This window comes from Amphiura filiformis, chromosome 12 (genome assembly GCF_039555335.1).
Source record: "Amphiura filiformis chromosome 12, Afil_fr2py, whole genome shotgun sequence".
In the NCBI taxonomy this organism is placed as follows: domain Eukaryota; kingdom Metazoa; phylum Echinodermata; class Ophiuroidea; order Amphilepidida; family Amphiuridae; genus Amphiura; species Amphiura filiformis.
The window spans coordinates 65,481,029-65,497,909 of NC_092639.1; the positions used below are offsets into that span (position 1 = coordinate 65,481,029).

The 16,881-nt window shown below is 34.2% G+C and overlaps 1 protein-coding gene across 4 annotated transcripts in view; it reads left to right on the forward strand.

The window, feature by feature from the left end:
* LOC140166580 (ras and EF-hand domain-containing protein homolog) overlaps window positions 1-16,881 on the forward strand; it is a 60,960-nt gene continuing 44,079 nt past the window's right edge. Inside the window, exon 1 of one of the 4 annotated variants that reach the window (XM_072190075.1) lies at window positions 1-581. In XM_072190075.1, coding sequence (XP_072046176.1) covers window positions 265-581 — 317 coding nt within the window. In that variant the 5' untranslated portion in view covers window positions 1-264. Of the gene's footprint in view, window positions 582-8,076; window positions 8,145-13,779; window positions 13,882-16,881 lie in introns of those variants that run through there. The other 3 variants (XM_072190076.1, XM_072190078.1, XM_072190077.1) reach the window with 3 other exon arrangements.

Below are 16,881 nucleotides of genomic sequence, written 5' to 3' on the forward strand. Positions count from 1 at the left end.
TTTTACAATAGCCATCCGGCACCAGTTCCACGTATGCTATATCTGGAAAAACCAAAAATGAATTGCGATAAATTTATCTCTTTCATCAGCGTTGGAAATATCATATCAATTCATTACAAGCATAACACAAATATCGGCTAAGAGGATTAATATTCACAAAGCAATATTTGGATTATCTTTATCATAAGCTTTTGTGGATATAAACAAATTTAAGGAATATTTTTATCTGTTCATATGGAAAACGGTTAAACCTGCTGACACCAAATGGATGAGGCGAGGGTTCAACAGCTTTTTAATGCCTGCGATTTGAATCGTAGTGGCTTCATAGAACCCGAAGACCTTGAAAACCTATGCGCAGATTTGGATTTGGAACCTCAAGAACTGGACGATGTCTTCCAGGAACTGGACAAAAATCGAGATGGCAAAATCAGTGCAACGGAATTTGTGAAAGGATATGAAAGTGTGCAAAGGATGTTTACGCGACCAAGGAAGAGTTCTGGTAGAGATAGTGTCACCAATGGAAGAATTGCATGGGATGCATTTACAACACAGATGGGATCAAATATATATATTCTACCAAGGTAAATTTGACAATAGGAAATGGGTATTCTTGAAGATTGTTAATAATGGTAAAATGTAGCCTCGTGAGGTAAGGTAAGAAATGAGCATCGATGTCAAAGATGTCCTACATAATATACATGTACATTGGATATCGCGGAAAAATGCGTTTTTATGTCGACACACCTTCGATCCAATCACTGCAAAATACCCCAGTTCATACTCCTATATGAGCATTTTAATCGATGTTGTAAAAATGGGGTTTATTTATTTTATTTATTTATTAACCATATTTAAACAGGGTAACCTACTCAACAAATATTACAATGTTGATTTTCAGTAGGGCCCTGAGACAAACATATAAAAGCATTAAATACACGTAGATTATACATTATTAAAAACCATAAAAATTGAGCTTACATAAATATTACACAGCATTAAAATACCTTATATAAATATTATACAGCATGAAAACCAAGTTTTTGTAATTAAAAATAATTCAAAAGCTACACGAAGTATTTAAAACATATGACATGTATGAGCTGCAGAATTAGTTGTGCTACAATTTCAGGTCTTCTTTGAGTTTCTTTTTGAATTGCATTAGTGAGTTGACTTGACGAATATCTTTCGAAATAACATTCCATAATACGCTACCTTTGTATTGGAAAGAGCTTTTACTATAATTTGTATTGCACTTTGGAACATATAGATCGCCATTTACACTACCTCTAGTGTTAACAGAATGAATGATATTAACTTACGCAAAGTTCTTGGAATTTGGAAACACTTTAATTGCGAAACCAACGAAACTTACAAAGGCAAACTTTATATTCCTTCCACATATTGGTGCTAAATATGACCATGTAGCCCCGGCGCCAAATTTGGGCCCCTGGAGCCGGGCCCGTCTATTCTTGTGGAAACCCGGTCCTGAATATGCCCTTACAAGGTCGGCAAGAAGCCCGGGGCAAGAAGCAGACTCCGCCATTTGCCGGCCGGGTTTGCCGGGGCCATTTGACACGGACAAAATGAGTTTTTTTTATGGTGAAACCGTGCCGATTTACAATAGCCCTATACCTTGTTTGATGATTTCATATGCACATTTTAAACGATGATGTATAAAAGGAGGTTCTTACACAAATGCATGTGAATAATAATTAATTAGAAATCGAAAATTGACACAAGCCAAACTTTTTATGACTTACATTAACCACAAGATATTGCAAATTGCTGCTTAACTTTTCTATGGGTAAGTTAAAAATTTGACCTATAGGTATACGTAACCAATGGAAGGTGTCAGATGGTCGTTTCCGTCCCTGGATGTAATGTAATCGCAATAGAGTTGCATTTTTTTGTATATGGGGGAGGAGGTGGGTCAGTTTGGGTTTTTCGTCGTCATCTTATTATATCCGCAATAGAATTGCAATGAATTTTTTGGTTTGTTTGGGGTTTTCGTTGTCGTCTTATTGCAATTTTACTTGTGGTGAGATTGGGTGCACTCTCAGAAAAAAAAGGTGCTACTTAGAACCTTTTTTGTCCTGTATGTAGAACCCTAAGCAGTAATAAGGTTCTAAAAAGAACCTTAAAAAGTTCTATAAAGAACCTTAAAGATTTAAATAGGCCTGGGGACGTTCTAATTCATTCATTCAGGGACTCATCACAAAGTTAAGAAAAGTAAAACGTAGTGTTATATATAACCCTTTTTGGTACTAAAAAATCATTTTCTTGGATAAAAAACCTTTTTTTCTGTTCTACTAAGAACCCTTTGAGGGTTCTTTCTTTAAGATTCCTTAAAGGTTCTTCAAGCTTAAGGTTCTACAAAGAACCCTTTTCTTGGCTACAGAACCTTTTTTTGGTTCTACAAAGAACCCCATTGGGTTTCAATTGGGTTCTTTGTAGAACCAAAAAAAGGTTCTGTAGCGTCGTATATACTGTGTTTGAAAATACCAGCATCACATTTTGTGCATATAATTTCCTCCCGACAGTTGAACATGTTGAATGTCACAAAAATGTTAATGTGTCTGGTTTCTTTTCAATATTACATGGAAACCGAAAAATACTGAATTAAAAAAAAATAACATGATATTTACTTTGACTCACGCATATGGTGCTTTTCTCCGTATGGTGCAATTGAAAATACAATTGATTCACCCAAGTGGTATTATACTCCGCCATATGTAACACATTTTATAATACACTAATTTGCTTATGTAATTTAATTTACCACATATTTTTCATTTTTTGCATCATATTTAATACGAAGCATAATTTAAAATTGGTTATCCTAATGTTTCCTTATAATGACCTTCTAAAAATATTTCTGTGATTCACGTGAATGGTATTAAGGTGTACACTTTTGAATTTAAGTAACATACCCAATTGTCAAGATAACGCGTTCTGCTGAGGAAACTATCCGAAGGTCACTGGAAGATCATTTTTGTTTTTGAACAGAATACTTGCATTATCCTAGCAAACACAAACACGTTTTACAAACGTTTTATAAATAAGTTATATTTTGGGTTTTGGTTTAGGTAAAAACGTTTTGATAACATTAAATGTCGGGTTATAAAGGTCATGAAAACGTGTTAGAACGATTTGTATGAAAACACAATGTAACAATATTTTAAAAATGTTTTCAAAGTATTATTATAAACTATTTTTCGCAAATATTTTTTGCCAAATATCTTGCCAACACTGTTAAAAATAATATTATATTATAAACTCAACCCAGAAAGTATCGAAACGATTATAGATGGTCAGATATATCGGGAACTGAAATATATAGCAAAAACTTATTTAATGTATATAAAGCGCAGCTTTCTCCTGCGCATTTTGATACCTCGTTTGTTGCTCTACGATATCATTTGGTCGAGTCATACTGCAGTTACTGTCCGTTTTCCTATACACAATACACAGTGCTCTTTCCCATTGACGCGTGACCTTTACAAATAGCCCAACGTTAACAGTATGGGGATATGACTAGTTAACGTCGCTGTGTGAAAAATAACCGGCCAATATTAAAAGTACTCTTCTAAAGTTCAAGAAAATATAGTTTTTAACATGTCCTAAATTTTTAGCTAATTTAGATGTTTGGAAATATTCGTACTTTGGTGTTTTAGTTAATGTTATAGGTAATAGTACATTGCCTAGTTAACGTCGCTGTGTGAAAAATAACCGGCCAATATTAAAAGTACTCTTCTAAAATTCTAGACAATATAGTTTTGTAACATGTCCTAAATTTTTAGCAAATTTAGATGTTTGGAAATACTCGTACTTTGGTGTTTTAGGAAGGATATGTAAACGACAGATAACACCAAAAATATGAAGAAATTATTTCTAAACCGTGTTAAGTCAAAAATCATTATGTTGCTCATTTTCAAGAATGCTGGTTTACAAAAAGCACGACATTGTCTGATTTCGTGAACAAAGCCACACATAACATTGTTTCCTTTCGTTTCCTTTATAATCGGTTACCCAACTGAAGCAGCTTGAAGCTATGAATACCAGCTTTATTGCGATATCGCACATGAAAACAGTCACTTGTGCACAACCAGAGAAGATCCGATTTAATCAGTTGAGCTGTTTCAATGAGTGTTATCTTGGTTTAATAGCTTTTAATGGGGTTAAGTCCTGCAAAGGTCGAAATGAATTCTACTGTAGACATGACTGCATCATGTTATGGGTGCTTGAGTGGCTTCAAGTCGGATTTTGAAAGTTGAACTTAGCTCCTATTCAAAAAAGGTATCAAAATGCGCAGGAGAAAGCTGCGCTTATATACATTAAATAAGTTTTTGCTATATATTTCAGTTCCCGATATATCTGACCATCTATAATCGTTTCGATACTTTCTGGGTTGAGTTTATTTGCAGTAGGTTATCAAAAAATGTTGCTTAATTTGATGAAAACGTTTAATACCCTATCCTTTATATAATCCGATGGTTAAACGGTTTTTTGTCAACCCTTTATAACCTTTTGCGAATGATGTCGAAAACGTTTTGTGTTTGCTAATATGACGTTTTATATCGCAATTCAACGTATCTGGCCTCTAAAAAAGGATGACAATACCCTGTTCTTAAACCTTTAAAAGATATGATATATGATGATCTCTCAATATCTTGTGTACAAAAACTCATACCCCGCAATTTAAGGTCAACGTTTGAGGCTTCAACTTTTTCAACTGCTGTTTTCCTCGTTTTGGGGGTTTTGCCAAATTTTCATTTCAAAAATATTTGGGGGTTTTGCCAAATTTTCATTTCAAAAATATCTAATGACAATTTTAATTACTTAACCTTCACTCTTAGGAAATTTATCAACTATTAAAAATAGCCACATTTGCTATGTGGGATCACTGAATAGCCGTTATAACTCTGTATTCCATACAGGTACTTTGTTTTACTTGAGTCTGTTCACAAACTATGCATGCTCCCGAACTATGAGCGTAATGGTGAGCACACGATTAGTTCTAAAGCCATTTGGTGGCTTATGTGAGTGGTAGTACACCGGGGTTAATACAAGGGTATACTGTGTCGTGATGGGAAGATGACAATTTTTCAAGATAATAAAACATGACGCGCTAATACAGTTTGTGACACCAACTGGTTACAAATACTCGTAAATTTTAACATTAATTTAATAATACAAATTATTATATAAATATTAATTTAACATTATAAATGGTAACGTAATGTCCATGGTTTGTTATTATCATGATTATAATAATTATTACTCTTGACCACATACGCATGGGGTGATACGGTACAAAGTACATGTAAAAAACAGCAAAAATCACAGCTGGTACTTTCTCATAACGTAATTCTAGACAAATATTAAAATTCTATAATTAAACAGCACAGATTACTTATCATGCTTAGGCCTATCAGTGAACAGATAATAAGTGTATATTTACATTGGAGGTGAAAGTGTAGCAATATCTCTCATGGACGCTCAATGCATTCAAGGAAAACAAAACAAAATAATTAAGACTTTTATGTTATAATTAATAGTCCATTGATGTAATAAAATCGTGGGGGTAATAATCAATAAATCTAACAGCTAGCTATATAAGTGTTCATCATTGAATTACAAGGACAATTTCTCGCTTCAGATGTTTCTAGCCCAGAGTATTGATTTGATTGCCACACACCATTTAAGGGGGTACTACACCCCTGCCAAATTTTATGCCTATTTTTGCATTTTTCTCAAAAATTATAGCGCATTGGTGACAAGTAAGATATGTATATTATAGGGGCAAGGGCTACAACTACTGCATTGGAAATTTTATTTTAGCACAGACAACAGTTGTGGAGTTACAGTCAAAAATGAGGGAAAACCAATATTTGATCAATAAATCAATAACTACTTGCCCTGAGTTGCTGAATTTTCAGTGCAGTAGTTGTAGTCCTTGCCCCTATGATATACATATCTTACTTGTCACCAATGCGCTATAATTTTTGAGAAAAATGCAAAAATAGGCACAAAATTGGCCAGGGGTGTAGTACCCCCTTAATATTAATTATATTTTTTATATGTTTCATTGGGCACGTTGGATTAGATTGATCATTAATATTTACATATATTTAAAATTAAAAAGTTGATTAGTATTTTGAATATAATTATATGTTTGATCTGATTCCATTACATTGTATTGAAATAATAATAATTCATGTACATCTGTATCTTTCACCCAGGAAAACTGAAAAAATGTGCGGGTTTGTTTTTCTATAATTATGTTTCCTTATGCATTACAGCATCCCGTTCAATTTGCATTAAGCGGGTGGGCTACGGAATACAGGCTGTATCAAAATATTTGGTACCCATCAATTTTTTGTGTTTATTTACAAACCTGTCCTTCAATATTTAACATTAGATCCTCTTGAAATACTCATGATTTATAGTTTTATGACCTTTCATAACATTAATCTACAAATAAGATAGCTCTTATGTTGCATTTTGTTGTGGTAGCCTTGTCCATAATCACTGGAAACTGTACCAATCATTTTGATACACACTGTATTTGGTAAATAATATTATTTACTTTGTTCCTGATTGATGTGATAAAATGACAAACACAATCGTAAGATTTGGTTTCTTTGAGTAAAAAGTAAGGTGCTTAATTTTGAACGCCATCAGATAAAACATTTTAAAACTTTGTTTTCAAATTCTTAACGGTTATGTAGGGGGCCTATAGTGATAATAATGTTTATTTTGAGCTCTTTACGTTTCCTACACAGAGACTATAATTGTCCCTCACAACACAATGAAATAGTGCACTCTACACACCCCAGCATTTGCACGAGCGACAGCATTCAGCAACTTTGTCAGTAATGTAATTTTTCCTTGATCCGGATCTTTTATAAGCAAATGCTATTGTTCTCAACACACGCATTGATTGGAAGAGGTCATTTGCAAAAACGCACCCTGCATGTCACACCATATAGTAAATGGCTAAGGTGGTCATGACACGATTTTTTTCTTATTTTGCCTGCATGTCTGGTTCAAGCTTCGTTATTTCCCATATAATTCAACTTTTACACGTTATTTGTTGCTTTACACGAATGTTCAATATCTTGTTCGTGGTCATGGTACGTAATTTAAGCAGAAAACGACCCATGTCTTCCATTTCTGTGAGATTTTTGTGTTAAATTCGATATAGGGTCTATGCCCTAAGTTGAGAATAGACCGTCCCACTCGATTCGTGAAATGGTCGCGAACCCTTTTGGTGGACCCAAGTAACTGCCTAAAATGAGTCAAATTTGAAAAGAAATGAGGTTTCAAATTGAGCTTTGGAATTTGAAAAGTATAAGTCACGTTAGGTCTAAGGCTGTGCTAACACTTTTCTTTGATTACTTCGACCACAATTTTTTATTTTTTCAAATAAAAAACCAATAATCTAAGCCAATTGAATAGACAGTAGCAGGCTACGTTAGCACATCTATGACACTAACAGATCTGAATTTTGATGATTTTTACGATCCTGCGAATGAACAAGTCACTGAATTATTTGTCTGTTTTAGACTTTCTAATTTTTTTTTCTCTTATATTATTAGATATGATTATGAACATATAGAATAGAAGACCTTGATCATGTTGATCTGTATTTTGATGATAGGTTGATAAGGTCAAGTTGATTGTTAAAAATTGTGTTCCTTTTCACTTTCCTATATCGTTCATACAAAGTCTGGTGGTTCACAAAGAAGGTAATTTATCATCAACCCTGGGAGTTGATAGGTTTTAACAGTGGTTACGGTTCAGGTACTGCTTCGTTAACCAACGTTATGACATGGTACTTTGTAAGCCTAATTCACTCGGATCTCAAACGACACAGTTCCTTAACCCCAAATTTGCGAGTACACTAACGATGGTTTCTGAGTATGTTGGGTAGAAAATATCATACTCCATTACTTGAGGTCAAATTGAATGCTAAGATTATTAAATAGAGGTCGCTGAACTATGGCAATAGGAATGAGCTCATTTGGACTCTTAGTTGATTCTGATAACAAAATCAAGATGCCATTGTGTCACCGTCCATTGAGTTAGCCTCTTGCGATCATGGCGTCTGCCTCGGCTGCTTCTGTCTCCTTTGGACGAAGGTAAGCGCGTGACAATGTTCGACATTTTCACTAAATCATGTCTATTTTGGAAGCAGCTTATGTAGTTTTCAGTATATCAAATTGTATGCTAAGATTATTAAATAGAGGTCGCTGAACTATGTCAATAGGTATGAGCTCTTTTTGAATCTTAGTTGAATCTGTTAACAAAGTCTGAAAGATGCCATTGTGTCACTCTCCATTGAGTTAGCCTCTTGCAATCATGGCGTCTGCCTCGGCTGCTTCTGTTTCCTTCGGACGAAGGTAAGCGCGTGGAAATGTTCGAGATTTTCACTATATAGAATCATGTCTATCTTGGAAGCAGCTTTTGTAGTTTTCATGGTTATAGCAGTACGGATAATATGTAGCCTACATGTATGGACACCGTATTTAGATAATTATGCGTCTGGGTCTGGAGGAACCTTTTCTTATATTTAGTCATATTAATTTTGAAGATTTAGTCTATTTAATTGACATTGTCAGTAAGTGATACATAGGCTACATATTGTCTATAGCCAGTTGAATTGTTACGCGGGGTAGGCCTATTAAATACTGTAAAGTGTGTAAACTACTACCAATAGATATATTACCATGATTACCGTGCAATGATTAATATATAAATAACGCAGATACGTTTTAATTGACCGATTGAAAACTGAATTTGTATTTTTTAAATATCTATAAAATCAACTTTGAGAAGGATGGATGCAAAATTTATGATTGCTAAGCCCTAAACCATATAAGAAAAATCAACGTCCCAAATGACACTTTCCACCGTGACGTGATAGTCACATGTTTTTTATTCATTCAGTGATTATGCCAACATGGTAACATAAATCGACAAGGAAAATTTTCGTTTTCCTTTTCGATTTGTGTTACACTGTTTGAGAGTCGAACTAAAAACCTTTTCGCCAGCCCATAGGGCTGGTACCTAATTCTGAGATGGGATTTGTGTACACTAAAGATTAGCTAAGATTATAGCCTTCTTCTATTGGTATTAATTTTTTTTTTACTTCTTGTGGTGGAAATGTTTTTGATGTCTGCTAATTCGATTTGCAAGGAAAAGAAGGTATGTTTTGCCGTTTCAACGAACGAAAACGATTGAGTATTGCCAAAGTTATGTTTGAATTAATTATGACTTAAAAACTTACATTTTGGTACCTTTGTCATTGTCATAGATGTGCTAGCAAAGTCTGCTGCTAGTGGCTATTATTATTAAAGCTGAAAGCCGCGTATTAAAGACAAAAAGAGACATAGTTTACATGAATCTCACAGCTAATTCTGTCATTTCTATAGGCTACTCAGAAAGAGAAATTAACTACATTTATTTGAATGAGGCTTTTTCAACTTTTTAAATTGCTGTTTTCTTCGTTTTTAATCAAATTATTCATAGCAAAATACCCAATGACAATTTTAGTGACTTATCCTTCACTCTTTGGAAATTTATCAATCAATCAAAATTGTACACCTTTTGCTGAGTGGGATCACTGGATAGACCTTTAAACTCTGGCTCACAAGCCAAGCAAATACCGCATAAGCTTTTACTTGAGTCTGTTCACAAACTATGCTTGATCCCAAAAGGCAAAGTACAGGGTTCAAAAGAAACCCCCCCTAAAATTACAAAACAGTTCTTTGCATAACTTGACATACATTTTGTTGAACAATTAAAAAAGCTGTGAATAGAGGAATCATTTGCAAAAACAATATTTTTGGTCAAAAATAATCACATTTTTCAAAAATGATGCTTCCAGAAAAGGTTGCACTTTACCACATTATGTACAAAACGTTCTCGAAGGTTAAAGGTTGATTTAATTCTTGGTTTTTCCTTCACCTTTCTGTCTCCGATCCTTCAGGCACCCGTGCAACCATCATTCAGTGCAAAACAAAGATTTGTTGAACTTAATTTTGACGTAAAATGAGATTTTCTTTGACGTTTTTAATCAGCAGTTATTTCAAAATCATAAAATCACTAGGACGGAGAAATGAGCTCTCCACGCATGCATTTGACCAAAAGGGTGAACATTTACCTGTATTGGGTCGGTTGCCCGGGGTCGGTTGATGAAGCATCTTGCATTTTGATTTAAAACGATGGGTTTCTTGTATAAAGGTGTAACACTCATGATGTGACCACAAAAGATTGGCTGCATGAAGTTCATTGGCTGGATGCTGACTTCCAACCTTCAATCTCTGTTGGCCATTTCTTCTTTGTCATGTACGCCTTTATTCAAGAGAGCCGTTGCTATAGGTCTTTGCAACTGTTTTAGTCTACCATTTGCAAGTAAATTTTTCATCTCTTCTAGCCAACGAAAGAAATAAGCATATCAAACCATAAGCCTTATTTCTACTCCTATAGTGATTTTACCATTTTAGAAACACCGACTGAAAACCCCATTCATGTCAAAATTCATGTCAATGAATCATTGTTTTATACTGAAAGATGATTGCATGGGTGACCGAGTAATCGGATACATAAAATTTAAAAAAATAAACTAACAATTAAATCAATCAAAACATTGATCACGTTGATATCGAGAACGCTTTTGTACATTACAGTATAGGATGTTGAAAAGTGCAACTTTTTTTGAAAGCATCATTTTTGGAAAATGTGATAATTTTTAACCAACAAAAATGATTTTCAAAAAGAAGCAGAGTGGGAGGGTAGCAAAAAAGATTCCTCTATTCACAGGTTTGTAATTTTTTCAAATCAACCAAATGTATGCCAAGTTACGCAAAGAAATATTTTGTCATTTTAAGGGGGGAGGGGTATATTCTTTTGAACCATGTATGAGCACAATGGTGATCACGCGATTAGTACAAGCCATTCGGCATGTTTGGTAGCTTACGTGAGTGGTAGTGCACCGGGGGTAAATACAAGGGTATACTGTGTCGTGATCGGAAGACGATGTTTTTTCAAGATAATAACATATAAACACTAACAAGCGTGCTAATTAATACAGTTCGTGACACCAACAGGTTATAATAATTATCAAAAATTTAGCATTACATGTAATAATACAAATTATTATATAAATATTAATTTATCATCAATGGTAACGAATGTCCATGGTTTGTTATCTTCATGATTATAATACTTATTACTCTTGACCACATACGCATGGGGTGATACGGTACAAAGTACATGTAAAAACAGAAAAATCACAGCTGGTACTTTCTCATAACGTAATTCTAGACAAATATTAAAATTCTATAATTAAACAGCACGGATTACTTATCATGCTTAGGCCTATCAGTGAGCAGATAATAAGTGTATATTTACATTGGAGGTGAAAGTGTAGCAACATATATATCTCAGGGACGCTTAATGCATTCAAGGAAAACAAAACAACATAATTAAGACTTTTATGTTATAATTAATAGTCCATTGATGTAATAAAATCGTGGGGTAATAATCAATAAATCTAACAGCTAGCTATATAAGTGTTCATCATTGAAGTACAAGGACAATTTCTCGCTTCATATGTTTCTAGCCCAGAGTATTGATTTGATTGCCACACACCATTTAATAGTAATTATATTTTTTTATGTTTCATTGGGCACGTTGGATTAGATTGATCATTAATATTTACATATACTTAAAATTAAAAAGTTGATTAGTATTTTGAATATAATTGTATGTTTGATCTGATTCCATTACATTGTATTGAAATAATAATAATTCATGTACATCTGTATCTTTCACCCAGGAAAACTGAAAAAATGTGCGGGTTTGTTTTTTCTATAATTATGTTTCCTTATGCATTACAGCATCCCGTTCAATTTGCATTAAGCGGGTGGGCTACGGAATACAAGCTGTATCAAAATGTTTGGTACCCATCAATTTTTTTTTGTTTATTTACAATCCTGTCCTTCAATATTTAACATTAGATCCTCTTGAAATACTCATGATTTATAGTTTTATGACCTTTCATAACATTAATCTACAAATAAGATAGCTCTTATGTTGCATTTTGTTGTGGTAGTCTTGTCCATAATCACGGGAAACTGCACCAATCATTTTGATACACCCTGTATTTGGTAAATAATATTATTTACTTTGTTCCTGATTGATGTGATAAAATGACAAACACAATCGTAAGATTTGGTTTCTTTGAGTAAAAAGTAAGGTGCTTAATTTTGAACGCCATCAGATAAAACATTTGAAAACTTTGTTTTCAAATACTTAACGGTTATGTAGGGGGCCTATAGTGATAATAATGTTTATTTTGAGCTCTTTACGTTTCCTACACAGAGACTATAATTGTCCCTCACAACACAATGGAATATCGCACTCTACACACCCCAGCATTTGCACGAGCGACAGCATTCAGCAACTTTGCCAGTAATGTAATTTTTCCTTGATCCGGATCTTCTAGCAAAGGCTATTGTTCTCAACATACGCATTGATTGGAAGAGGTCATTTGCAAAAACGCACCCTGCATGTCACACCATATAGTAAATGGCTAAGGTGGTCATGGCCCACTGATTAAAACACTGTAAATGCATTTATTATCATTGATGGCCTACACTCTGTCCCACACTCTGTAAAAGCTAACTGTAGCTAAAGTTTTTTCTGATTGTGACACGAATTTTTTCTTATTTTTGCCTGCATGTTCAAGCTTCGTTATTTCCCATATAATTCAACTTTTACACGTTATTTGTTGCTTTACACGAATGTTCAATATCTTGTTCGTGGTCATGGTACGTAATTTAAGCAGAAAACGACCCATGTCTTCCATTTCTGTGAGATTTTTGTGTTAAATTCGATATAGGTCTATGCCCTATAAGTTGAGAATAGACCGTCCCACTCGATTCGTGAAATGGTCGCGAACCCTTTTGGTGGACCCAAGTAACTGCCTAAAATGAGGCAAAATTGAAAAGAAATGAGGTTTCAAATTGAGCTTTGGAATTTGAAAAGTATAAATCACGTTAGGTCTAAGGCTGTGCTAACACTTTTCTTTGACTACTTCGACCACAATTTTTCATTTTTTCAAATAAAAAACCAATAGGCCCTAATCTAAGCCAATTGAATAGACTGTAGCAGGCTATGTTAGCACATCTATGACACTAACAGATCTGAATTTTGATGATTTTTACGATCCTGCGAATGAACAAGTCACTGAATGTGCTGTCCAAGTTTTACTTGATCGTATTTGTCTGTTTTAGACTTTCTAATTTTTTTCGCTTATATTATTAGATATGATTATGAACATATAGAATAGAAGACCTTGATCATGTTGATCTGTATTTTGATGATAGGTTGATGAGGTCAAGTTGATTGTTAAAAATTGTGTTCCTTTTCACTTTCCTATATCGTTCATACAAAGTCTGGTGGTTCACAAAGAAGGTAATTTATCATCAACCCTGGGAGTTGATAGGTTTTAACAGTGGTTACGGTTCAGGTACTGCTTCGTTAACCAACGTTATGACATGGTACTTTGTAAGCCTAATTCACTCGGATCTCAAACGACACAGTTCCTTAACCCCAAGTTCGCGAGTACACTAACGATGGTTTCTGAGTACGTTGGGTAGAAAATATCATACTCCATTACTTGAGGTCAAATTGTATGCTAAGATTATTAAATAGAGGTCGCTGAACTATGTCAATAGGTATGAGCTCTTTTTGAATCTTAGTTGAATCTGTTAACAAAGTCTGAAAGATGCCATTGTGTCACTCTCCATTGAGTTAGCCTCTTGCGATCATGGCGTCTGCCTCGGCTGCTTCTGTTTCCTTCGGACGAAGGTAAGCGCGTGGAAATGTTCGAGATTTTCACTATATAGAATCATGTCTATCTTGGAAGCAGCTTTTGAAGTTTTCATGGTTATCAGTACGGATAATATGTAGCCTACATGTATGGACACCGTATTTAGATAATTATGCGTCTGAGTCTGGAGGAACCTTTAATATATTTAGTCATATTAATTTTGAAGATTTAGTCTATTTCATTGATATTGTCAGTAAGTGATACATAGGCTACATATTGTCTATAGCCAGTTGAATTTAATTCAAATTCAGATTGTTACGCGGGGTAGGCCTATTAAATACTGTAAAGTGTGTAAACTACTACCAATAGATATATGTGACCCGGCAGCACAAACGAGCCGTAAATTCCCTAAACTGTATTCTGTGTTACGGTGTAAAATGTGTACGAAGGTCGTATTCATCGATAACTTAAGCTGGCCCGACTTCCGTCTTATTTTGATAGTCAAAAACTAATCAATAATCATATTGTTGAAGTGGATAATAAGCTTCTACCTTAGATGGCCGGCTATAGAACTTTTAATAGCTCTGGTCTTTGTTTGCTTTTGCTAAATCCTGTTCAAGGTGGGTTACCAGGCATTGTATTTTGTACAGGTATGCATAACCAACAATTAACAATGAGAGAACTTTCTTAAACCTTGTTGACTTGGGGATGATTTGAAATGACCGCCAATTATGACTGTTTGATATATATTGCCAGCAATGTGGAAAAAGAGACACATGTAAAAACGTAAACAGCTATAATTTTGTTGAAGGAGCAAAGTTTAACAACCCATAACCTCGCTTCTGGATATCGTTTGAAGTCAAATGATATACCATTTTTAAGTTTATGATGTTTATTTTTTAAACACGAACTAAAACAAAATTGACCGGGGAGGAATTTACGGCTCATTCGCCGTGGACGGTCACATATTACCATGATTACCGTGCAATGATTAATATATAAATAACGCTGATACGGTGTTTTAATTGACCGATTAAAAACTGAATTTGTATTTTTTTAAATATCTATAAAATCAACTTTGGGAAGGATGGATGCAAAATTTATGATTGCTAAGCCCTAAACCATATAAGAAAAATCAACGTGCCAAATGACACTTTCCACCGTGACGTGATAGTCACATGTTTTTTATTCATTCAGTGATTAAGCCAATATTCGGAACGTCCGATTGTGAAGGTATAGCATAATGTGCTACTGCTAACATATCGGGTATGCTGGTGGTTACGTGCCGAAAGCCGTGCATAAAAACAAAATGAGACACTATTATGAATCGAGATCAAAAGAAGCTTCCAATTTCTTTCCAATGTTTTGAAGAGCTCCTTCTTGCTGAAACATCGACCCCTTTTTCAGTGTAACATAAATCGACAAGGACAATTTTCGTTTTCCTTTTCGATTTGTGTTACACTGTTTGAGAGTCGAACTAAAAAACTTTTTAATACTTCATTTTACTATTTTGTTGATTTATCCCGCGAGAAGGTACTGTAATGTAATTCTTATCTTTCATTTATAAGCTACTCTAATACTCTAATGTTTTCGCGGAATCACCGAAAAGTGCAATAGTTGTTGGTTTTAAAGATAATCGTTGTCATGGTTTGTAAAATTTATATAGTTGATATAAGCCTATATCAGAAAGGTTTTTGACTTTTTTGCAGGATATTCATACTATCAAAACAGGTTTTCTTTGTTTGATGCTGTCATATTGTTCTGTGGCATCCATTGTTGTCTTTCGCTTCATTGTCTTTTCGCGTTCATCTAAGGGGCAATGTACACTTACAACATTTCAGCGGAATTGGTTAATGTTAATGTTCTATTGACTTCTTTCAACCGTGAATTTAAAGCATTATTTTTTAAACCGCGACTGAACTATTATATATAGGACCACTGGATGTAAAGATATACTTTAAAATTCTCTGCATGTTGATATACTCTATCGCGTTTCAAATAATGTTGGTTTAAGGGGGTATTACACCCCTGCCCAATTTTGTGCCTATTTTTGCATTTTTCTCAAAAATTATAGCGCATTGGTGACAAATAAGATAATGTATATTATAGGGGCAAGGACTACAACTACTGCACTGGAAATTTTATTTCAGCACAGACAACAGTTGTGGAGTTACTGTCAAAAATGAGGGAAACCCAATATTTGATCAATAAATCAATAACTACTTGCCTTGATTTGCTGAATTTCCAGTACAGTAGTTGTAGTCCTTGCCCCTATAATATACATACTTGTCAACAATACGCTATACGGTATATAATTTTTGAGAAAAATGCAAAAATAGGCACAAAATTGACCTTAACCTCAAAAATACATTTTGTTCTCTTAACATATTGTAAAATGCAAACAAAACAAGTCTGGACTGGGACTAAAATGGTGTGTCACATTTCAGGAATAACTCTTGGCATGCAGGTCCAACTGTCGCAATCGTCATAATTTTGACACATTTGACAAACTTATCAAGTCCTGACGCAGCACTGTCACCGTATTTATCTTGCAATGTCATGCAAAATGGATGTTAAATATGAAATTAGTTTAATTCGGCAGATTTGTGGTCTCATTTATTTCAAATGCTGTTCACATAAATCCTTGCCATAATGATGCAAACATTAACTTGTTCATGATGTTTGAGATAATGGACATATCATATAATAATATTGTAATAATTATTACAAAGGTCATGTTCACTTAATGAAATTTCTGTTCCGTATCTTATTATGTCGTCATATGATAATCGTACAGTAGAGATATGATTGGCATTATTTTTGATAAAGCAGGGTAACTTAATATCTGGGTCACGCTGTCTATTTAAGCACGTGGGAAACTGGCCACGGTCATCTTATCATTATTATATTATTATTATTATCTTATATTATTATATTATCTATTCATAAACTTTATCAAAGTGTCAACTGAAAGTGAAGCAGAGATCGGGCAAGTTAGAATTTTGCTATATTGGTGTTCAATACCTAGACTTGTATAC